Genomic DNA, 25168 nt, shown 5'->3' with positions numbered 1-25168 from the left:
ACAATTTCTTTCACTCTGTTGACTGTGCTACGCTGAGTGAAATGTAGACAAAGCGTTTATCCTAAACGACGCTGTTCACAGTTTTAAAGCTAACTTTGGCTCAGTATATTTAGCAAGAATATTGATATATCTCAAAATGATAAGTAAGTTTAATAAATCTGATAAAAACCTGTTCAAATACCAACATATATCAAATTAAAGAAAGAGCTGAATACGGTCTGCGTATCACATGAATAAGGGTGTGATAAGAGTCTTTTATGTAGAGAAGTGCTTTTTAAAAGATTTTCCTTGTTACAATTGTCGTCTGTATATGAAAAGGTTTCTTGATTTTTGACTTATTCAGACTGCATATTAAAATGAGTACTTGTTTGCTTTGATATATTTGTTATAAATTATTTAACTGATTTATTATATACATGTATGAATATTTTTCTTTAGTATGATATGCAAATATTGAACTCAGTTGAAATCTGTTTCATTATATATATGCTATATAATGACTGGATCTCATTACACCGAAATGAAGGTACGCTGCATACAGTTTATCTATGTGATATGACTACGGTCAAACTTTGTTTATGAAATAGAAATATTGAAATAATTACTATTGTATATTTTGCTTGACCTTCACTTTTTTATAGGTGTGACGTCATTGTCCAAAGATTCATGAATAGCGAATATGCATTTGTTAAAGCGGGATCAGTTGGCCTATTTTAGAAATAAATAAAAATAATAAATAAAAAAATCCTTTAATTGATTTTTTCTCATGTATTCTAATCAAACTTGATTTGTAGTATCTTTATTAGGCCCGCAACCAACTTTGTTCAGCTGGGACATTTGACCCCTTTTAGGGGCTGCTAGAGCTAAAACTAGAAATGCCTTTATACAGCGTCTCATGAACAGCTTGGTGGATTTTTGTCATACTTGGTCTGGAGCATCATTATAAGGTCCTCTTCCAAATTTTATATAGGAACTTGGGCCCTATTAGGGACCACTATAGCTAAAAGTAGATATGCCTTTCTTCGCATTAACCACTAAAATGTAATGGATTTTTATCAAACTCGATGTGTAACACTATCGTAAGGTCTCCTGCTATTTTGTTACAAATGGGGATAGGGACCAATTTAGCTAAAAATATAAACACGTTTAATGACCTCTTCTCATGAACCGCTTCATGAATCTTCATCAAACTACTGCTGTAATTATTCGTCTAAGCATAAACGAAACAAAATTGCAACCCTACGAAACCTTTGCGAAAAATTAAAAGAGAACCATTTAAATTGTTAAAGTTCGGTGTTTAGTTTTGCAATTTGAAAAATGTTAGATGAAAGATGAATGTTAGATGAAAAATTCATAAACTTCTTTCCTTATTACAATTCGCCGACCATCATTTTTAAAGATATTTCTTGTTATGTACAATATTCCTTTGTAGACATAAAAGCCTTCCGGTTTTCAGAATTCAGGGTTTCCGGTATTCAGAGTACTTTTTTAATTGAACTTATAAGGAAAAAACTTGGGACTTTGAAAATCGTCCGATTTTCAGAGGATTCCGGTTTTTGGAGGGTCCGGTTTTCGGAGTTTCTACTGTATGCGGTATTGATCAAGATATCCGGGCGGTATTAATTTGACAATTTTATAGAATAATGAAAAAAGCTGTCAAGAATATTAAAGTTTGTAAATAATATCCGCAAACAACATTGGTGATGACACAACATATTTAGAAAATTCCTAATTATGGGGTGTTTGGAAATGTACGTAGATGCAATAATGTATGTATCTTTAAAAATCCGTCGTCACATAGATGCAAATATGTAAAATTTCCCCTGATGTATGTATCACAGAGATCCGTTCAGATAGCGGAAAAGAAAGTTGTAGCATGCATTTTCACTACCGTCCATGAACAGGCTCAATCAAACCGAGCCTGCAACATTTTCGTGTTGAGCGACCTGTGAAGTTTCCACTTTTCTGTATTTTATTTTGTTGTGTTATTAGTATCGTTATCATAATCTGACATCACAGCCGACTCTTCAACCACCGCGCAGGAATAATTATTATTATACCAGATTTATATAGCGCCCTTTTCATGATCAATTTCACGTTCAAAGGCGCTTTACATAGTTCAAAAGCAGCCACATATGCAGGGCGCATAAATCATCCTCTACTAGTACAGACACAGAGCGATCAGACCAGAGGGACAGAGTGAGACAAAGCCCCCACGACAGAGAGATCAGAAATCAGATACAGGCTTGTCCGGCTAACTTAGCCTAGCTCGTTGCGAATAGACAGCCTGGTTCTTTAACGTGCCCAGTGTATAGCACTGATACACGCAAGGATTGCCTGGGTTCCTGACCAGTACACCTCTAGTTGGGTGGGAAACACTGAAAAGCGTTTCTGAAAATTCCCGAGTAGCTGCCGGGGATCGAACCCCGACCTCAGGATTGGAAGGCCAGTGTGCAAACCACTGACCTATCCGTCCACCACATACAAAATATAATAATAATAATGTCAAACAATCTACTGTATCGATAAGGGGAAGTAACACTGTGTTAGAGTTTGCCGACATTTATGTACAAGTCATTACATTAGCGACATGCAGATCGAAAGTGTAAGGGATTGTAAGAATTTGTGAATAAAAAAAACGATTTCATCTTCAAATTTTGTATGTCGTATTAGTCCTTATACATAGACAAACTAAATAAATGCTTAGTTTAGTTTCATAGTCGTTAATTGCAATTCTTATCAGGAAAATAGATACATAATTTAATGAAGAACATGTACAAGTGAAGAATGAACAGAAACAAGAAAAAGTACATACCTGAAAAGTTACAATTGTCGATATAGCTCAACTTTATTTTACAATACGCATTTGTCGCAAGATTATTATAAATCAGGTGCAAATAAAGCTACTATGGAAATGGGGAAATCAACACCATAAAGTTAGTTACCCCTTTAACCTACTAAGTTTATGTAATGAACTTGTTCATCTTTCAGATTAGACAGAACCATAAGATATTTTCCTCAAACAATTTCCATCATTTTACTTCGTGGCGACCCGATAAGCTGAAGGATTATTTTTAAAAACAACAAATCTGACAAAAAGTGAAAAGTGGGCATAAAATGTGTTGTTGTTGTTGTTTTTTTTTTTTTTTTTTTTTTTTTGTTTTTTTTTTTAATAAAAATATTCATACAAAAATTGGGATTAAGTGTGCGTGTTTTTTTTTTAAATCAGACAAAAAGTGTGTGGACACATGTGCGTTTTTTTTTAATAGACAAAACAAAGTCAGACAAAAAGTAAAGTACGGAAGGACTTCGGTGGCACAGAAGTGACATCCGCAACACTTTATTTATATTTTGGCCACAACTTAGTCATTTGTGGCCTCGATTTACTAAGTTATGGCCACAATGTAATAACTCGTGGCCACAACTTAGTAAATTGCGGCCACAAGTTATGATATTGTGGCCACAATTTAGTAACTTGTGGTCACGACTTAGTATCTTGTGGCCACGAGTTAGTAAAACGTGGCCACAAGTTAGTATCTTGTTACCGTAAGTTACTAAGTTGTGGCCACACGTGGGCACGACTTCGTTTAGCCAGTCAAAGCGGCCGTTACATCTTTGCCACTTTATGGTAATAACACAGTTAGCACCCATTATACTAAAACAGTACTTGTACTCAACAAATATGATTACTATGGACAAAGATAGGGATAGCCTTATATCAAATTACTTTCAGGAATGCCTTTCTCATGCTGATATTATTACCGTTTAAAGGGAAAGTCGTGAAATCCAAATAAGTAGAATCATATCAATTACTTCCGTACAGTCTGATAAAGATCTGAACGGTTCGCCATTTATTCAGTATCTTTTGTTAAGTATCCCTTTAACAGTTAATAGCTTTGTCAAAATTGAAAGATAGACGAGTTCGCTGAAAAAATTATAGCAGGATAATGGTTTAAGAAGACAAAGGAGTGTTTCTAGATGTTTAAGCAAGCGTTCTGCTACATTCAAAAGGTTCAAATTTCCTTTCAAGTCTTTTTATAATTGGGTCTTGGACTATAAAAAACTAGCTGACTGTCTGTATATGCTGAGATATATTTATTGAAACTGAGTCAGTGCTGGGTCAGTGTATTAGCATGTTGAGAACATCATGTACAATCAGTTATAAAAAAGCAAATTTTACCAATTTAGCATAACAGAAAATAGTGAAAACTATCTTGAAAACATTGTTTAAAATGGTAAAACACAGTTGTATAAAAATTTCCATGATTTTTTTTACTCCTTGGTGAAAATGGACAAAACTCGCCAAAGCTTCTATTCACGAAAAATTTAAAATGTTAAAGAATGTGTTCCGAAATAATTCAAGTGCCACAAATAAAACAAACTGATCTTTGTAAAATCATTCTTTATACATTCATAATAAGTTGGTGCGTGGAGAAGTTCTAACATATTAAGCTGATATCAACATGTCACTGCTGAAGTATTCTACTGCATCATTTCCCAAAGTGGCCTGCTAGCCCAAGTTTGCCACATTTCGGCATTTTCCTGAAAATAAATAGGAAAAGTTTTATATAGAACACATTATTTCACAGCCATTCTGGTATACTGAGTTACATTGTAGTACATTACGAACAAACATGTCTGCTTTGTTAGCTAATGTCTCTACCAAATGACCTCAATCGACGTTTGAATATATTATAATACACATGTTCTACATATACATTCAGTACCTAAATCTTATATAAAAAGTATTGGGGTATATTCTTAGAAAAATATATAATCTATAAAACCCTTCACACACTTAGGTAGTTGAATAAGTATATCATTTTTTATCTAAGATGGATAGTAGAGTTATGATGGTAAATAAATCATGCCAAATGGATGAACAATAAGACTTCTTGTATGATAACAAATGCAATAACGGCTTATTTTTACGAAGGGACTGTAAATATGAACATAGATTTCATGAATATCTTATCATAAAGAATCAATAGAGTTAAACCTCGTTAACACCACTTGAGTGTATTTGTAGTTGTATTTCGTTGTTGTTTTTTGTTTCCTAAAATACCGAGAAACATAACTTCACGAATTCTAGACATTACAACTCCGGCAGGTGTGTTTTCTGTCTTTTCAAATCTTCTCAAACATCAGTACATAACACAGGTTGTGTACATCTTATACTTGTCAATATTTTTGTTTTTTGACACACGCTTGAATGTAAGTATAACTTTGAAAACTTAATGTACATCTAACTCCCTGTAAATTCTTGTTAAGGTGCCGTATATATGGCGCCATTATAAAATTTCATTCCCTAAAATCTTTAAACGTTTGTACATTTTTATTGTATTTAGAAAATATATGAACTCGAGCACTTTTGGAAGATCTTTTACACATCAAACCAAATGAAACCAAACTGATCACAGGCCTCAGGCAGGTAACTCTATAAACGTCTGGGCACAGACGGTTACTCTTTGTTTTAAGACTTGAGATCGGTAAGACAGTTCATTTATTTAGCGCCCTATATCTTATTATAGTCGTATTATCAATTTTACTCAACCTGTTTACAAAATGTAAAGATATTTCCAGATGTGTATCGGTTTAAATAATTCCAAAATAGACAAATATACATACCTGTGGAGATGTTATCGAATAAAATTTCATTAAGTGTTATGCTCAACCTAACTACATAAAACTTGCGTTTTAACGTTCGGTAAGCTACTTACAAAAATAGACGAAACGCCATTCTTACCTGTTTGCCGTGTTTACATATACTTGGAACATCGAAAACCTTCGGATTTGGTTTTGTTGGCGAGTAGTCTTCAAACAAAATTGTACTCAGCACCGAAAACTCTGAAATGTTCATTAATAAAAACGGTAGGATAATATAATATAGCATACCAGTCCATCAACGTTTTGTGCAATTGTATTATTATATTACTTATCATGAAGAATAAATATCATCAAAGCGCAAAACTGTATTCAATTACTGTATTGTAAATTATCTATTACGATTTGATAAAAGTTTTTGTATCTGAAAGCAATCGTCCTCCACCTCGTGATTCGTGTGGAGAAGTTGACAGTTACTTGCGGACAACTTGTTAGTACTGGTAAAGAATCAAGAAACACTGGACAGGGTAACTACCCGTCGTAATCTAACTGAAAAAAAAAACAGTTGAAAAGGGCGTTAAACCTGCAACAAACAAACAACAGAAAGTAAGATTATCTATATAAATAGTTTGTCACGTACTGCCAGGGAGAGTCTCAAAGAGTCTCAGGGATACAGGAGCAGTGCTACCCTCAACACTGAGCACGGCTTTGGAAACAAAGAAATGAAAGCTGTAGTCGACAGCTTTGATGCTTGGCTTGTATCCAATAAGGTACGGCTTAGAGATGTTGGCGTTTTCTGCAACAGAAATACAATTCATTTTGTATCGTCCAAAATCGCAAGATGACGAATATACACGATTCAAATTAACCTATTACGACAAATTGTGTCGTTTGTTTAAATATAGATACAACTGCACAGGTAACACTAATAGAAGATTACATTTTCAATTTTTCTACCTTCAGTTGTTTTGTACGGAAGACATATAATTACCAAAATGATATAACGGTCAATTATTTAATAGTTTATACTGTTGATATTTTTAAAAATCGGACTTAAGTCATTTGAATTTTACTGCATTATCAATACTTTATATCAAGCGTGAACGAAAGACTAAATTATTAACTGCCTTGTTATAAACTACCTTAACTACGCAGTAAAATACCATATAAATATATTTAGAAGAAATAATAATGTGCATAATATTCACAGTCCTGAATTTTAATAATCGTTATGTTGTTATTACACTGGGACCAACCCTGAAAATATCGTGTGTTGAATGTTAACAATGCACGTGGAATTATGCACGAGTTCTTGAGACCGATATGTAACGTAATATTCTGTAGAATCTTTGTTACATGTATTATGATATTATAACAGCTTTTTTCAAGACTAGAATAAATTTACCTGGTGTACAGAGGGTCGTGTTGTATTTGGGGTCAGGTTTAAATTGTATGCATATATTGTTCTCGATGTAGTACCCAACATGCTGAAAGAAACAAAACAATCTATATGTTGAGATTTATTACTTTGGATGACCGAATCGATTAATTTATATATACATGTACTGGAAAATTTGATCATATTACATTTCATTTAGTATATACTAATTTCGTTAGCCTGGTTGTGATGAAAGTTAACTTTAAGGTCTATATGAATCTTTTTGAATCCGATTTTTGGACAAAACCAGTAGTTGTGTCAAATGAAAATTAGTACTTGTGTAACATGAGAAGCCATAGTCGTGACAACCAATAGAGCGTCTGACGCATTAACCACTGTGTTAAATTTTGTGTTTAATTCGTGTATCATAAATAATTGTAATAGTGCATGATTGTTCACAATATCCATTAAAAAGTTAAAGCGATGAAGTTAGTGACCATATCTATATTGATCTGAGAATGTTATATGTCTGTCAAAAATCTAAATGGGTCAGTAATATTTATGGGTATTGAACCAAATTACGAATACATATTTATTTCAAGCACATCAAAAATATACTTTGCTGTGTTACAAGTAGGGTTGTGTCGGCTTTTACACACTTTTTGAAGTGCTTATCTATTAATCTATTTGTAAATTTAATGTTTCGTCGACGATTTTTTTAAATATATACACTGTTTTCTTACTTTTTAATACAGGCAAGTTAATCAATATATATTTATCGCATGTAATAAAATAATCTCATGTAAGGCTCAAGAATATTTTCCAGTGCTTTCTGACGTAAAAGCATATGATAGAAACGGTACTCTTGTCTGATATATTCATACTGCAAGATTTACAAATCAAATACGTTTGTTGAACTCTGTCGTTTTAACGGCATGCGGGTTGACAAGTTTCTAGATTTCAAAAGGGCAGCACAGTACTTAACATACATATTATATAAGGTTCAATTTCAAAGCTATATTTTAAACAACCGTACACATGTAAGTGAGTTAGTAACATCACTATACACAAATGTACCAACGTTGTAAGTATGCAATCTAAACACACAAAATCCGCTCTACAGATAAAATATCTCCTCTGAATCATGTGAATTAGTTGATTGAATTGTATTTTGTATAAGTGGCTAGTTATTTTTAATGAACTGTACGTGCAGTCACACACATTGACATAGAACAGAAAAACTGAAAATGGTATGATTTAATGAGTTTAGTAACGTTACCTGTTTGTACAGTACTAGTAGAGTAAACTTTCCATACGAGTTAAATACATCAGTTCTAAATTTGTCATCAACATCGTCAACGAAGATGTCTGCACTGCCCTGAAAGTGCAACGACAAAACTTAACCCTTACTCTGGTAAATATCTATAATGAACTTTCAGTTCCGACAGTACCATTAATTTAACTGTTAAAAGGGGTGCTTACCAAAACGATACTGACTGCATGGCGAATCATAATCAGCCCGCACAGATCTTGGTCTGCACTGGTCGCAAAGCCAGAATCATTTGCCGCCAGCAGGCCACGGGTAAATTCACTCAGAATATGAACATTTTATCACTCAGTTCCATTGATCACGGCTAAGATTTTTTCATCGCATCTGAACTCCAAACAGTGATATCAGACAACAATAAAACTACTTTTTGGTATATACTCCTTCCGCATTATTGACGTGATCCCTATGATTAATATTGGCCTACTTAATGGTAGATCTGTTTGATTGAATCTATTCATGACAGTAACGTACATGAATATTAACATTCGAATAGCAGTAGCTATCTGGTTTCATACTTTTTTTCTAAACTAAGAAAAGATATATAGTGCATATAAATCTCGTACTAATAATAAGTCTGGCACTTATTCCTCTTTATTGATAATTTAAATTGATGAAAACTGGAGTTGACTATTCAATGGCGGTTTAAAAACTGTAATTACCGGTTTGATTTGTACGGTACCATCTCCTTCACCGGTAACATTCACAAAGCTTACCAAGCTTTGCCATTGCTTTGGGAAACAAAATTGTTTTGCTGCGCAATCACACGATACACTAGATAACACACCCAGCAGGCATAGAATTCTGAACATCATTGTAGCTGTAACATCAATACATAATGTGTTCATAACAGTATATGCAACTCAGTAAATTATTTATTTAATGTTTATTCTGTGTTGTTTCAAACAAATTGCTTTGGTACCAAATGAATAAAAATTATGTGTTTGAAACTAATTATTCGTTAACTGTTACAAAATGTACCATGTACCATAATAAAATCTTATCATCTCAGTGTAAAATGTAATTCTGAAGTTGAAGCAGAGTTGCCATTCACACTTGTTGCCTACATTTACTTTTGAGGAATGTATCAAATAAAAAAACAAATGATAAATATGTGTACTTCTGCGAGAAAAATAACGTTTTGTTTTTGTTGATGTTTTTTTGTTGTTGTTTGTTGTTGTTGTTGTTGTTATTTTGTGGATTTTAGAGTAGTCATTTTATTAAATGATTACTATAGTATGTGAACAAAACAAAACAAAACTATTACATTGTCACAAAAAAGACAGAATACGCAGATGTTCATTCTGTAAAATAAAGTTCAGTTTTTGTTCGCCTATATATATTTTTTTTTTGTTTACTTATTTAGTTCTTTTTATATGTACAATATAGAATTCCAAAACTTAGCTTAAAAAGAAAACTAAAAACAATGTACTTACATTTTTGTCGGAATAGTCTCCTTTGATATCAAGGCTTTAACTTCTCTGTTGGCTGACTGAAGCTTAAGGTCTAGATTAGCAAGTTATATACACACTATCACACACGCGAAACTTTGTTACATGTCTATCAATTTTTAAAACAATAAGAAACATCCAACATGTTTTTCTATTGTTAGTACCTATAAACAATACTAACAATGGGTCCTCTATCCGGGTTTTCACAACATACTATATCATGTGTTAATATTATTTCTTTGTATCTTCGAAGGTTCGCATGATTCAAATTGTTTAAATTGTTTCAATTGTTTGGTAAGTATCTGTGATTTATTTCTATGTTTAACAACTGTTACAACGATCAAATTATGTATTACTTTGTTTTCTTCAGTTATGATAGCCTGGTTAACAAACAGTGACTTCAACATTTTGCATTTAGCTTTAATTGCTGTTACCTGTTTAAGATAAACATATATATTTGCTGAATAGTTCTTTTTTTTTCCATTTTGTCGATTTTATCGATTTAATCAAGAGCAAGTTTCGTTGACTGACAATAAATATGATGTATTTTTCAATGCATACTTTCTATCTTACGTGTATATGTAGCTTCTCCGGATATTGGTTGCAGTTCGACCTAGGACAACCGTTTTCAGGGTCAAATACAGTTTTTCGAGCAGGGATCATCCGCTGGGTGAGGTGATAGGGAGAGCGCTCGACGTACACCAAAGGTTCTCTGCTCTCTCAGATATGATAGCCGTAACCTATGATCAGTTAACTTTTTCAGAATGTTTATGGGCATAATAATTATGTCCAGTGTTCACCAATGTTATAATGTTAACGTTAAAATTGCAAACACTGACCGTGTCTGCAGATTAAGTTCGATAATCTGTCAGATCTGATATATTTTCCATTTCATCTAAGAAACACTGACAGTGTCCACTTGATCATTAGAGTATTGATTCTGTGATTTCAACCATACCTATGCAGATTGTTAATTTGTTAGAAATGTTTGAATAAGTATCTCCAGAGTTATGAGCCTTGACTCAGTCGAAACGAAGAAAATTGTCAACTTGTCTGATCAAAGTAGAGTATATCAAAAGTTCAAGATTAATTTGCTGTAACGAGCGATTTTCATGCCAGTTTAGCACTCCATTTTTGCACCTATATTAGGGTAGTCGGGGCTGGGTGTCATTTTTTTGTACGACACAAATCGTGACAGGTGACTAGTATATCCGGGAGCTAAGTGGTGTCGTTAGTCGCCCCCATCCCCACCCCCACCCCCTTTAGTGCGGAGCCTTCTAGATGGAAGTCATTGGCTAACCGGAAGTTTGTGAGAGGAGCTGACATTAAAGCAAATGTGTAATAAAAGCGTTATAGACGGTATTGCATTGATGAAATATATATATATATATATATATATATATATATATATATATATAACCCATTAATTCAAAATATTAAGACCACATTATTAAACAATAGCGATATTTTCACTAACAAGGGATATTCGACTGTTTCTGCATAAAGGACAGTTTCGGTTTATGGTGTGAGGGACAATATCGTATTGTGGTGGCAAGGGACAATTTCATATTGTGGCCCAAGAACATTTTCTTAATAAAAAAGGTATAAGCACAATTATTTCAATTAATATTTAATTATTTATTTATGATGTTCTCTAAACATAGTTTTGTCAAGAAAGACAAATTGTTGTGTTAAAGAACAGGAATGCTTAGATCAAATTTTAACTCCGTATAGTGGCTGTCTGGGCTATCGTGAATGAAAGACGGGCAAACCTGTGGTCCATCTATCACGATTCAACACAAATTTGCGAAATAGACCTTTTTCACCACCATTGTTTAAACCTAGCCCCCTGCTGTACACATCTATATAAGATTCAGGCCAATTATTTTCAGATAATACGGACATGTCTCACAAGGGTCTTAGGTGTGCAATTTCGGCTATTCTTAAAATCGACAATGTAAAAAGGCCTACATTGACACAATGAATATGCTATTCATTCGCTCTATTCTCCACTGACCTTTCTAAACTTGTATATTTTTCATTTTTCTAGCACAGGTATCATCGCACGGAATTTTCAAATTCACTTTAAGCTGCCCTCTAAACAAGCCACGGAACCAGTATATTTGAAGTATTAATCTTCTTTCTGATTTTTTGTTTTTCTTTAACTACGGACCTTGGCAACTTGTGGGATTCAACTTTCCTGTTTTCATTTATTTTCTGTAACCAAAGTTGAAATCGTTTTATATTGATTTGCAGCTGGATTATCAAATACTTTTGCATAAATTTGTCATACATGTTAACTGTGATATTTCGATCTTCTCAGATCGTTCAGCACGACTTTTATGTCGTGTTATTGGTACTGTTTTGTTTCTCAGCTTGAACATTCCATTCCGGTTTGGTTTGTTCCAATACTCCCGCTTTCATAGCTTTGGGTATTGTATAATCACCCCTTGGACATTGTGCCTGCTTTTTAACTTTGTCGTTTGGCAGTTCCTGTGATATGCAGGCTCCATGTAGCCCCAGTTTCTCTTTCAAAATTCCAGCTTGTTTAGTTCTGCTCATTGTTTTCTCGTTTAGGGCTAACCCATTATTTTAACTGTGGACCATACGCCGCTTCTCATTGAGTTACATTCAAGTGTATCATTGATGGTTCTATGTGCATCGCCGTAAATTATTTTTGTACATGGCATGTGTTAATGAGTTGAGTCCTGCTCTAACCGGGGGCCAGAGGGCGTGGACGGTAGCATGCTCATCCAACCGTCCATGAACATGCTCAATGAAACGGATTCTGCAACATTTTCGCTTTTTCGTGTTGAGCGACCTTTGTAGCTTTCACGTTTTCTATTTTGTAAATGTAACAACGTGTTCTTAATACACCCTGTCGTTATTTCATTCACATTTTTATAGGTAGGGAGTTTATATTACTATTTTATGCAAATTTATGTGTTTCTAAAGAAGAGGTATTTCCCAAAAACTTTCTTTACTCTTTAAATGTAAGACAGTTTAGTTTCGATAACAGTTAGGTTGCACGTGTACTTTTACAAAAAAAATATATTTGCTTGCTGTTCAATTTGAAGTAGGCCTATCACTGAAAATATTCATTATCACGTAACAAATTACTCCTACTTTCGAAAAAGCATTCAATTTTATCATTTTCATTGTACGGACTTGGTCACGTAGGGAGATGATATGTGTCAGTTTGCTCAATTAGTAGAGCTCTCGCCGCGTAAGCGAGTGGTCCCGGGCTCAAGCCTCGGACTGACTGCCCATATTTCTCACCCTGTGACATTTGGCGCACAACGGGAGACCGTGGCATGCTTGCTCGGTTAGTCTTACGTCACTTGCAGCATTATGTGCCTCCGGAATTCAAGGACGAATTTCCAATGTGTGGGGATGTATGTCACGGTACGGACTTTGTCAAGGGAAGCATATGTGTCAGTCAGCCGGTTTCACCTTCATCTGCGGATGTCTCTAAATTGCTTTGTGTACATGTGTAAATTTTGAGTTCTGCTCAACCCGGGGCTAGAGGGCGTGGACGGTAGCATGCATTTCCACTACCGTCCATGAACAGGCTCAATCAAACCGAGCCTGCAACATTTTCGTTTTTGTCCTGTTGGGCAACCTGTGAAGTTTCCACTTTTTCAATTTTACTCAGTCGGTAGATCTGTAAGCTAGGGGTCCCGTGTTCAAGCCCCGGACTGACTGCACATTTTTCTCACCCTGTGACATCCTGATATATATAATTATATATATAACATATATTACACATTATGTACATGGAAAATGTTAACCATATTAGATTTAAGCTGAACTTGCTAGTCTTACATGAACGGAAGTATGACGTCTCACAACTTTCTCTGAATAATATTTTATCTCGAGATACCCGTTTAATTTAGCTGTCTGATGAAAAGGTTTCATTTTATTTATTTCTACTTGTTCAATACAAAAATGCTAAAATATTCTTTTTGTTTCTTTGAGAAACGTAACTACATAAATGAATATCTTGATACTGGAATCTAATTACTCAATAGTTATTATAATGATCCAATATTGGTACAGTCGTAACTATGTCATGATGGGTAGGTTAAATAAGAGAAAATAATATTATGTGTAATAGAAAGTTTTGGTCAAATTTAATTGTTATGTAATTTGGACATTTTATATAAAACAAAATAAGTCGGAAGGTTATACCTTTGATAAAGTAAAGACGTTTTGAAGAATGAATTTTGACTATTTTTATGAAATATGTGTCTTGCGTACAAAGGATTTTTTAAAACACTCAATTTTGTCTCATGCTTGTCAGAAAATATGCTCTTACGGAATTATATGCCAAATTAAATATCTTGTGTCGTGCAGGTATATCCCAATACTTTCTTCATACTACGCAAAATTACCGAGAAGCACATTTCTGGAAAGGAGAGTACTTTTGAAATCATCAAGCCTTAATCAAAGTTTCAAATTTTCTTTCAATGACTAGTAACTTAAATCAATGTTTAATCATATAATATAGGCAAAATAGAGAAACAACACATGCTGCTCAGAAAGAGTCTCTTTGGGGTTAGTACTACAGTAACTTGTTTTCGGCTTGCCACTCAGTTTGTGAATATGTCGCACGGAAAGCAAGATAAAACAAACTAAATGAGCCGTGCCATCAAAAAGTCAACAAAGTGACTTTGCGACCAGCATGGATCTAGACCAGCCTGCGCATCCGCGCAGTTTGGTAGGATCCATGCTATTCGTTTTTAAAGCATATTGCAATTAGAGAACCTGTTAGCGAACAGCATGGATCCTAACCAGACTGCGCGGATGCGCAGGCTGGTCTGGATCCATGCTGGTCGCAAACCCACCATAATAATGTTGGTTTTCTCATGGCGCGGCTCAAATGGTACTTGAAAACTTCGGCCTTTTGTTTTGTTTTCATTGACAAGCATTAACCTTATTTTTAAAACAGTCCCGAAAATATGAGACTAACGCGCTTCTGTAGAAATTATTGCAGATACATGCAAATTGTTTTTCAATGACTTATCCAAATAAGATGACCATATACATTGACAATTTCAACACAGTTGGTTTTGTTTTAGCTACATTACAATCGTTTATCACACCACACTCGTATATATAAGGTGTTACTTTCTTGAAAGAAAATTTAATAAACAGATTCATAGTTTTAAGTAGACGAAGGAGAGTTTCAGATATTTAAGCAAGAATTTTGCTGCAATCAAGAGTCTGATTTTCATGGTATATCTTTCAAGGTTCAAAGTTCATCTGAAGTCTGCTTTGTGGATTGGGTATTGAACTATAAGAAACAAGCTGACTCTCTGTATATGCTGTGATATATTTATTGAAACTGAATCAGTGCTTGGTCAGTATTCTAGTATGTTGATAACTACATGTACAATTATTAATATGTATGCAATTTTACATATTAAGAATCATAACAAAAAATAATGAAAACTAACTGTCTTGAAAACATTTTTTTTAAATGGCTGAACACAGTTGTTTCATGATTTCCTACATTTTTACGCTATGGTGAAACTGGATAGAATTCACCAAAAGCTTCTATTCACGAGAACTTTGAAATGCATGTAAGCGTGTCGAACAGTAACAAATGAAACTAGTCTTGATACATACAACAAGTAGGTGCGCGAAGAAATTCTAACATTTTGAGCTAATATAAACATGTGACTACTTCGGGAATTTACTGCATCAGTTCTGAAAGTTGCCTGCTAGCCAAAGTCTGCCATATTTCAGCATTTTCCTAAAAATAATGAGGAAATGTATTCAATTAAGAAAGATCATTTGATAGCCATCTTGTTATACTGATATTATTACATTAATAGCACACATATTTGATTTGTTAGGTCATGTCTCCACAATAATGGCCTCAATCGACGTTTGAAAATATTATAGTTACTGTAGACATCATAAGGTATCAATGAGGTTAAACTTCGTTAACACCACTTGCTTTTATTTGTTTTGTATTTAGTTTTTTATTATATAGAAAAACATAACATCACGAATTCCGGACAAGACAACTTCCGGACTAACATTTCGCCATTTAGCTCTGGCATGTTTTTCTCTGTCTTTTCAAATATTCCCTTACTTCAGTACATAAAACAGTTGTATGCATCTTAAAATCCTCGAAGGTTTGTACATTGCAATTATATTTAAAAATATATGAACTCGGGCATTAAAACTGATCAGAGTCCTCTGGCAGGTAATTCTGTAGAAATATGCGGAAAAACATTTGGGTGTAGTTTTAAGACTTGTGATCGTAAAGACGTTTCATATATTTTGTGACCTATATCTTTTTATAGTCGGTAAAAATATAGTCCGTTTTACACAATCTGTTAACAAAAGTTAAAGATATTTTCAGATGTGTATCAATTCAAATAATTCAAAAATAGACAAATATACTTACATATGGAGATTTTAGCGGATAAAATTTCATTGTTACACTGAAACTGACTACATATTGTGTTATGCTTAACCTTACTACATAAAACTTGCGTTTTATTGTTCGGCAAGCTACATGCAAAAATAGAAGAAACGCCATTAATACCTGTTTGTCAATGATGTGTTTACATATACGTGGAACATCGAAAACCTTCGGATTTGGTTTTGTTGGCGAGAAGTTTTCAAACAACAGTGTACTCTGCATAGAAAACTCTGAAATATTCATTAACAAAACACGGTAGGATGATATTGTATAGCACACCAGTCCATCAACGTTTTGTGCAATTGTATTATATATCGTGCTAAAGAAATATCAATTAATTCTAAAACTATATTCAAGTACTACATCTGTAGTAAATATGTTTAAAAAAAAAAAAGGTTTTGTGCCCGTAAGCATTCGTCCTACACGTCTTATTCATGGGGAGAAGATTGCAGCTACTTGTGGTCAACTTAGAACTAGTAAAGAATAAAAAAACACTGGTTAGGTTACTGTTGAGAAAGGCGCTAAACACACAACTAACAAGACAAACTAAGATGGCAAATTAAGATGATTTATATTTAAAAAAATGTTACGTACTGCCAGTGAGAGTCCCAAACATTCTCAGGGATACAGGAGCAGTGTTATCCTCAACACTGAGCACGGCATTGGGAACAAAGAAATGAAAGTTGTAGTCGACAGCTTTGATACTTGGCTTGTATCCGATAAGGTACGGCTTAGAGATGTTTGCGTTTTCTGCAACAGAAATACAACTCATCTTTTAGTATCTATAATATCAAGATGATGTTTTATAACAGGTTCTAATTAACCAATCGTAGCAACTTGTGTCATCTATTAGCATATTATTGATACAATTATACAGATAAATAATCATAGAAGAATACATTTGAGTCGTGTCATGGGAAAACCAACATAGTGGGTTTGCTACCAGCATGGATCCAGACAGTACTGCGCATCCGCGCAGTCTGGTCAGGATCCTTGCTGTTCACTTTTAAAGCCTATTGGAATTGGAGAAACTGTAAGCGAACAGCATGGATCTTCACCAGACTGCGTGGATGAGCAAGCTGGTCTGGAAAGCCATTACGTTGGTTTTCTCATGGCGCGGCTCATTTTCAATTTTTCTACCTGTAATTATTTTGTCCGGGAGCATATAAATGCCCAAATAATATACCGTTCAATAATTTTACAGTGAATAATGTCGATATACATATATTCAGAATCGGAATGAGGACAGTTGAATTTTACTACATCCTATGAGGGGCATTCACCTTGATAGAAGTTATTTCTTAAAATAACCTGGAAGGTCATTTTATTTATTAATACTTTATATCAAACGTAAACGGAAATACCTTGCGAATAACGTAGAAGAAATTCGCGCAGTCTGGTCAGGATCCATGCTGTTCGCTTTCAGAGCCTATAGCAAATAGAGAAACTGTTAGCGAACAGTCTGGTCTGGACCCATGCTGGTCGCCAACCCACTATGTTGGTTTTCTCATGGCACGGCTCAAATCATAATGTGCCATTGCATATGGAATTTTGCTGACCGATGCAGTTCTAGAGACCGATTTATGACAGAATGTTATGTTAACTTTTGTTACCTGTATTTCTGATTACAGCTTTTTTTCAAGAGTAGAATATATTTACCTGGAGTACAGAGGGTCAAGTTGTATTTCAGATCAGGTTTAACTGGTGTACATTTATTGTTCTCGATGTAGTACCCAACATGCTGATAGAAACAAAAGAATTCTATGTATTGAGATTTGTTAGCTTTGGGACCGAATCGATTAATTTATATATACGTGTACTAGAAAATTTCATCATATTACAATTTCATTTGGTATGTACTAACTTCATTAGCCTGATTGTGAATAAAGCTAGCTTTGAGATCTATATGAATCTTTTCGAATCATATCACTGTAGGTCAGTAGTTGTGTCATATGAAATGAAGTACTTGTGTAACATGAGAATGACCCCTGGGTAGAGCGACGGACGCCTTAACCACTATTTTAAAATTGCTGTTTGATTCATGTATCATAAATGATTACAAATACAATGGTGCACGTAATCTATTCATAATATCCATTAAATAGGATTGGCGAATGAATAAGTAACCATATCTACTTTGATCTGAGAATGTTATACGTCTGTCAAACATCTAAACAAGTAAGTAATATTTACAGGTATTTAAACAAAAGTACATATTTATTTAAAGGACACCAGAAAATAGTTTCCTGTGTTACAAGTAGGGCTGTGTAAGGTTATACACATCTTTGAAGTACTTAAGTAATAAATTTCTATTAGTAAACTTAATGGTAGCATGTTTCGTCGACAATTTTTATTTTTAAATGTATACAATGTTTTCTTGCTTTTAAAATATTAGTTCAAGTTAATCAGTATGTTTATTGCATGTAATAAAATAATTTTATGTAACGGTCAAGAATATTTTACAATGTCTTCTGTAGTTAAAGCTTACGATGAAAAATGGTACTCATTGTTTATATATATTACGACTGGAAGATTAACAAATCAGATACGTTTGTTGAACTTTGTGTCGTTTTAGCGGCATGCGTGTTGCCAAATTTCTAGGATTGAAACTCACTACTTATTTCAGCATACATTTTATATACCCTTCAAAGCTATGTTTTAAACAAGCTATGTTTGAAACAACCGAACAATTGTAAGCGAGCTAGTAATATCACTGTACAAAAAAAATGTATCAACGTTATAAGTATAAAGTCTAAAAGAATAATACAAAATACGTCCTTGAGATAAAATATCTCTTCTGAATTGTTTGACTGAATTGTATTTTGTTTAAAATTGCCAGTTATTTGTTAATGAACTGTACATGCAATCACACACATTGAAATAGGACATACAACCTGAATGTACCAACTCATCTGTCCTTTCTTGACTTTGATTTATTGGTTAAGTAATGTTACATACCTCTTTGTACAATACTATTAAAGTACCAGTTCCATGTGATTTATGAATGTCTAATCTTAATTTTGCATCAACATCGTCAACGAAGATGTGAGCACTGCCCTGAAAGTGTAACGACAACATTAAATACACTCAGTTTATGAACATTGTACTACTCACCTCAATTGCTCACAGGTGAAATCATTACATCGCATCTTAACTCCAAATAATAATTTCAGTCAACGATAAATCCACATTTAAGTATTTATATTACATTCTAGTTAATAACGTCATCACCATGTTTAATATTTTCCTACTTAATGCTAGACTCAGTTTGATCAAATCTATTCACGAGAGTAACGTCCGTTTAAGGTGGCTAATCAATTTCGGCCAAATGATTGATTTGTTCGAAACTTAAGCAACCGCTCATTTACACTGATTTGTGTTCACCAAGTTCTTAATACTTATCTGACTTTTACTCAAAGCATTTTTTTTAATTTTGATTTCCCTATCCTTGTTGTCCAACCAAGATAGCGTTATTTTAGCATAATTTATTATTAAGTATAAATTTAATAATTAAAATTTGCCTAAGGAATAATATGTATATAAACACTATTGTAATAAAGCTGTCAAAGATTTGCATTGGCAAGTACATCATTTGCCAAAGTTCATAAACATGCAAGTTTATAAACTTAAGTTATTATTGCTTCCCTTGGTTGCGCAACCCTGATTGACTTGAAAATCAATTAGTTCCGAAGACACGCGTTGTTTCAAACTTTGCAGTTTGTTTCAGGTAGTTGAAATATTTCAATATTTATCAAATTCAAATGTTAAACTAGAAATGATATTGAAATAAAAAGAAACATTCCACTTTTTAAACACTTTTATATCGAAGGGAGATAATTACAAAATTTCATCAAAAATTAAAAGGTTATACATTTCTAATAGGAATCTAACTCTATGCAATAGGTCATTTTGTTCCTTTAAAAAAAAAATCATACAGAATGTATGAAAACTGAAAAATGTCAGAAAATGTTGCTTGAATGTGGTTTACCACCTTTAGTATTTACATTCGGATAGAAGCAATTATCTGGTTACATTAATATAGATTAATATTTACTAGTAAGGAGAGTGTCATAAATAGTCTTGCACTAATTCCACATTTAATTTTTTGATATTCAGAACTGATTAAAACAGGAATTGAGTCGCACCACGAGAAAACCAACATAGAGGCTTTGCGACCAGCAGGGATCCAGACCAGCCTGCGCATCCGCGCAGTCTGGTCAGGATCCGTGCTGTTCGCTAACGGTTTCTCTAATTGCAATGGGCTTTGAAAGCGAACAGCATGGCTCCTGATAAGACTGCGCGGATGCGCAGGCTGGTCTAGATCAATGCTGGTCGCAAACGCACTATGTTGGTTTTCTCGTGGCGTGGCTCAATTGATTATTCAATAGCAGATTAAAAACTATAATAATTATTACCGGTGTGATTTGTACGGTACCATTTCCTTCACCGATTACATTCACAAAGTTTACCAAGCTTTTCCATTGCCTTGGGAAACAAAATTGTTTTGCAGGGCACTCGCACGAAACACTGGTTATGACACCCAGGAAAAATAGAATTCTGAACATCATTGTAGCTGTAACATCAATGAATAATTTGTTTATGACAGTATGTGCAATTCGGTAAATAACGCTGTTTTTGTATATTCCCTGTTGTTTCAATCAAATTGCTTTGTAACCGAATGAATACATGTATAAATCATATGTTTGAAATAATTACAATATGTACCACAATATATTGTCATTTTGAAAAGAAAAATACATTCTGAAGTTGAAGCAGTTGCCATACACATCTGATTATATATTTTTCAGTACTTAATGTTCATTTTATGAATATATCAAATAAAAAAAAAACAAATGATAAAGAGATATTTTTCCACTAGACAAATATCGATCTGTTTCATATATTTTTCCGAATTTAAGATTAGTGATTTTAATAACCAACTAATGCAATATGGGGACGAAGCAAATCTTATCTAATCCAATGTCTCAAAAAAGAACGAATGTGCAGAAAATGTTATTTAAACTGTTCAATAAAGTTATGTTGTTGTTTTTCTTTCGCTACATGATATATACACGACAGCATTTCAAAACTAAGCTTATTTTTAACTGAAAGAAAATGTACTTACAGTTTGTGTCGGAGTAGTCTTGTTTGATGGTATTTATCTCTCTACCACCAGGCTGACTGAAGCTAAATGCCTTGATAAGCAAGTTATATACACACAATATCATCCACGCGAAACTTAACAAACGATATAAAGATATTTTAGGCTGAAAACGTGTAAACACGTATGACATAGTAATCGAACTATATGTATTACAGAACAACCTCTCAAGAGCGGCCCTCTCTTAAGCAAAAACCTCTCTATAACAACTTCATCAAAATTTCCCAAAGCTGAAATATACAATCAAATTTACCTCTCTAGAACAACAACCTCAACATAACAATCAATATCTGTATTTCCCAAAGAGTGTTGCTCTACAGAGGTTGCACTGTACCTTGTTTTCTTTAGTTATGATAGCCTAATAAATAGTGGCTTTGAAGTTCTTTTATAGTTTTGCATTTAGCTTTAATTGTTTATCTTAAACAGGTATGAATAATTAAAGCTATATAAATATATAGATAACTCGTGCGTGCGTCCGCCCGTGCGTCCATCTGAAAGAAACGGAAAAATGTTTATAATTCAAGAAATAATGTAATTATAATTTAAAACCTCACATAATGATTGATTAAGACATGACATTTGCTCACACATAGTTTCCACCCTTGACCTAATAAATTTGGTGTTTTCACCTAGATTTGGTATGAATGAAGATGTTTGACTGTATCTAGGTATCTTATAGATGGATCTTCACGATACTTTACACAAACTTTTAAATAGATCACCATTGGACGGTGGTGCATGAGCCGCTTTCATTAGTATAACTTCAGTAACATTAGAGACATTGCCCCTTTTCTGCTTTTCGTTACATAGATTTCCACATAAAGTAATCCATGGGCTGATCTTTATGAAACTTAACACTGTTATAGATCACTATCTAAGTTCACAATTTTCTTGCGAACACGATAGAGACCACAGTTTGCAATGGAATTTAATCTAACTTGCACATAACTTGTACTTGCAAAAGATCTTTGTCCCTTTTGAAAACTGGTCATATCCCATCATGGGTTCTTGAGTTGTGGTTCCTTGAATGGCCGAAAATTGCTAATTTGGCTTTTGAACACGATAGAGACTACATTTTAAGATGAAATTTAACCAAACTTGCACCCAGCTTGTATTTGCACAACGTCTTTGTCCTTTTTGAAAACTTACCAGATCCAATCATGTGTTCTAGAGTTATGGCCCATTAAAGAGCCAAAATTTGCTATTTTTGCTTTTGAAGAAATATAGAGACTTCATTTCAAATTTGCAAAATCCCTTCAGCAACAATATATCTTGGACCCCATGATGCATCCGTCAGATCAAATCCTAGGTTCTGAAGTTAGAACCCCTAATTGACCTCTGGAAAAGCAAAAATTTGTTAATATTTACCTTATGAATATAACAGAAGTGACCTTTTATAATTCATTTTAATCACACTTACACACAACTTAAGTCACAAAACGATCTCGGTTCCTATTGAAAATCGGGTTGATTCCATAATGGGTTATACAGTTACTACCCTGAAAGGGGTAAACTTTTTCTATTTTGGCACTTTTAGTGATATAGAGGTTTCATTTATGCTTTGATTTGATGTTTATCTTGATGATTCCTATGCAAGATTTTAAATTGGGTTATGTGGGCCCAAAAACTATATCACCCTTTCTAATCAAAGGAAAAGCTTGGTAACACCCAATCTTCATGAAACTTAGTCAGAATGTCTATCTTGATTATTCCCATGCAAAGTTTGAAACTAAGTCATGTGGGTCAAAAGCTAGGTCACCACTCAAACCAGAGGAAAAGCTTGTTATCATTGTAGAGGCCACATTTATGACCCTATCGTCATGAAACTTGGTCAGAATGTTAATCTTGATGAATCCAAGGCCAAGTTTTACAGGTGAACGATATAAGTTCCTCACGACCCTCTTGGTGACTGATAGTACTAAATAACTATATATTCATTGCTAGACATTGGAACTTTCTGGTTATCCTTTACCATTTCCAATAATCGGTAATGCAAAGCTTTATGGAACAGAAACAATGAGTTTTTTAACACAGATATCTTATATCGAAAACAGTTGAAAGTACTTTGATAACATATACTGTGGAAAAGGTTTCGGATACAACAGATTCTTTAAACAATTTCACTCCTTGTATTAATTCACTAGTCCCTTTGTAAGCACACTGTACAGAGTCATCAATTTTAAACAAATCGACAAGTGACCTTACTCGAGATCGCATTGTTTGTTGCGTGAACATGTTTATACTTAGTGCTAACAATAAGTCACAATATGTCCAGTATCCGGGATTGTAAACAATACAATTAATCGGTACTAGATATCATATGATTACAATTGTCATTAGAAGGTCAATTGTTATGATATTCAGTTTAAACGGAAATTGTTCATACACACTCCACTTAACTTGATTATTTGTTTCTTTGTTGAGAATATCAATTAAGTGTGGTGTAAGTATATTGTTTATTTTTATATATGTCTGTATAACCCCTTTAAATTACATTACAGAACAAATATGTTACAAAACAAATCTGTGTGCGTGCGTGTGTGCAAATAAAATCTGGAAATAAGATCCCTCGGAAGCATCGAAAACAAGAAAAACAGTGAAAATTGCAGACTCGGTTTGATTGAGTCTGTTCATGGGCAGTAATGGAAAATGCAACACTGCCCACGCCCCCTAGCACCGGCTTAAGCAGTTTTCAATTTTCTTATCTAAATGAGTTGAAATCAATGATCCCGAAGGACCAGAAAATATAACAACACTGAGATGAAGTCGGGGCGACATTTTACGGCCACCACACAGCACTTAACACCCGCTGTTGTGAAGTAAATAAAATCTGTAAATAAGCAAGCCTTGGATGGAGAAATGCACGAAACGATTTAAACAGATGAAAGAATAAGTAAATAAATGTATGACTGAATGGTTATTCTAGACGAATGAATGAAGGCATGAAGTCTATACCAGTACATCCCCGGATACAATTTCAATTGTAAATATCGTTAATTAATTATTTAGATATATACTAGTACGGGGGCCAATGAGGTCTACCATGCAACCCCCGCTACCCCCCCACAAATGTTTTTTTTTTCATAGGTTTCAAATTGTTCGGCAGGACCAACTCTTTCAAAATAAAAAATGTTCCCATGAAAAAGCTCTTTTGAACTATTATATGATTTCACTGTTTCCATGGCAACCATTCAATTTTGAAAAGGAAGACCAAATAGATGATAATCAGTCATATCTTAGTCAGTTTTAGTGGTAAAACAATAAAAATGGTGTCAAAATGGAGCTAAGACATTTGCCTTTAACAAACAGCAGTATTTTTATGTTAATTAACTTATTTGCATATTCATGAATATTAATGAGAATGTTAAAAAATAACAAAATTTTGTTTAAAAATAGAATTTTCTAAGTTTCAAATCAATTTAAATGTACTAATCAGCTTTGTTCTGGTCTTAAAGTCTCTCAGTGTTTTGTAATATATTATTTTGTTACTGTTATGGCACATTTGTTTACTCAAAACTGGATGTGCTCAACTAATTTTCATAAAATACACCAGTGTCACAAACAACTAATTAAATTCTGAAACCCCTAAACCTGAACAAAATGATATAATTAATTGTTATCAATGAAAAACCATTTTTTATATGATCTATAATGTCTGTAGACATAGAATTAACACTTTATTAAAGGAAGAATAAAACATGTAACATACATTACACATGTTACGTTACCATTTCAACAACGTTGTTGTATTGCTTCAATTATTCAGAAACTATTTTCCTTAAACATGATATATAAAAATACAATATAC

At 33.7% G+C, this 25168-nt stretch overlaps 1 protein-coding gene across 7 annotated transcripts in view; it reads right to left on the bottom strand.

Moving 5' to 3' along the window:
• Positions 1 to 4080: 4080 nt before the first annotated feature.
• Positions 4081 to 25168, bottom strand: part of LOC128554591 (uncharacterized) — a 31706-nt gene continuing 10618 nt past the window's right edge. Inside the window, exons 2-8 of one of the 7 annotated variants that reach the window (XM_053535905.1) lie at positions 9746 to 9772; positions 8972 to 9129; positions 8262 to 8360; positions 7010 to 7091; positions 6245 to 6400; positions 5747 to 5847; positions 4081 to 4542 (exon numbers count right to left, since the gene is read on the bottom strand). In XM_053535905.1, the coding sequence (XP_053391880.1) occupies positions 4483 to 4542; positions 5747 to 5847; positions 6245 to 6400; positions 7010 to 7091; positions 8262 to 8360; positions 8972 to 9124 (651 nt within the window). In that variant the 5' untranslated portion in view covers positions 9125 to 9129; positions 9746 to 9772 and the 3' untranslated portion in view covers positions 4081 to 4482. Of the gene's footprint in view, positions 4543 to 5746; positions 5848 to 6244; positions 6401 to 7009; positions 7092 to 8261; positions 8361 to 8971; positions 9130 to 9745; positions 9773 to 15083; positions 15519 to 16322; positions 16430 to 16793; positions 16950 to 17858; positions 17941 to 19157; positions 19257 to 20614; positions 20773 to 21324; positions 21539 to 25168 lie in introns of those variants that run through there. The other 6 variants (XM_053535885.1, XM_053535876.1, XM_053535868.1 and 3 more) reach the window with 6 other exon arrangements.

The sequence above is a fragment of the Mercenaria mercenaria genome, chromosome 2 (assembly GCF_021730395.1).
Source record: "Mercenaria mercenaria strain notata chromosome 2, MADL_Memer_1, whole genome shotgun sequence".
NCBI classification, from domain to species: Eukaryota; Metazoa; Mollusca; class Bivalvia; order Venerida; family Veneridae; genus Mercenaria; species Mercenaria mercenaria.
The sequence above is the reverse complement of the archived record's forward strand: the minus strand, read 5'-3'. Positions and strand labels throughout refer to the sequence as shown.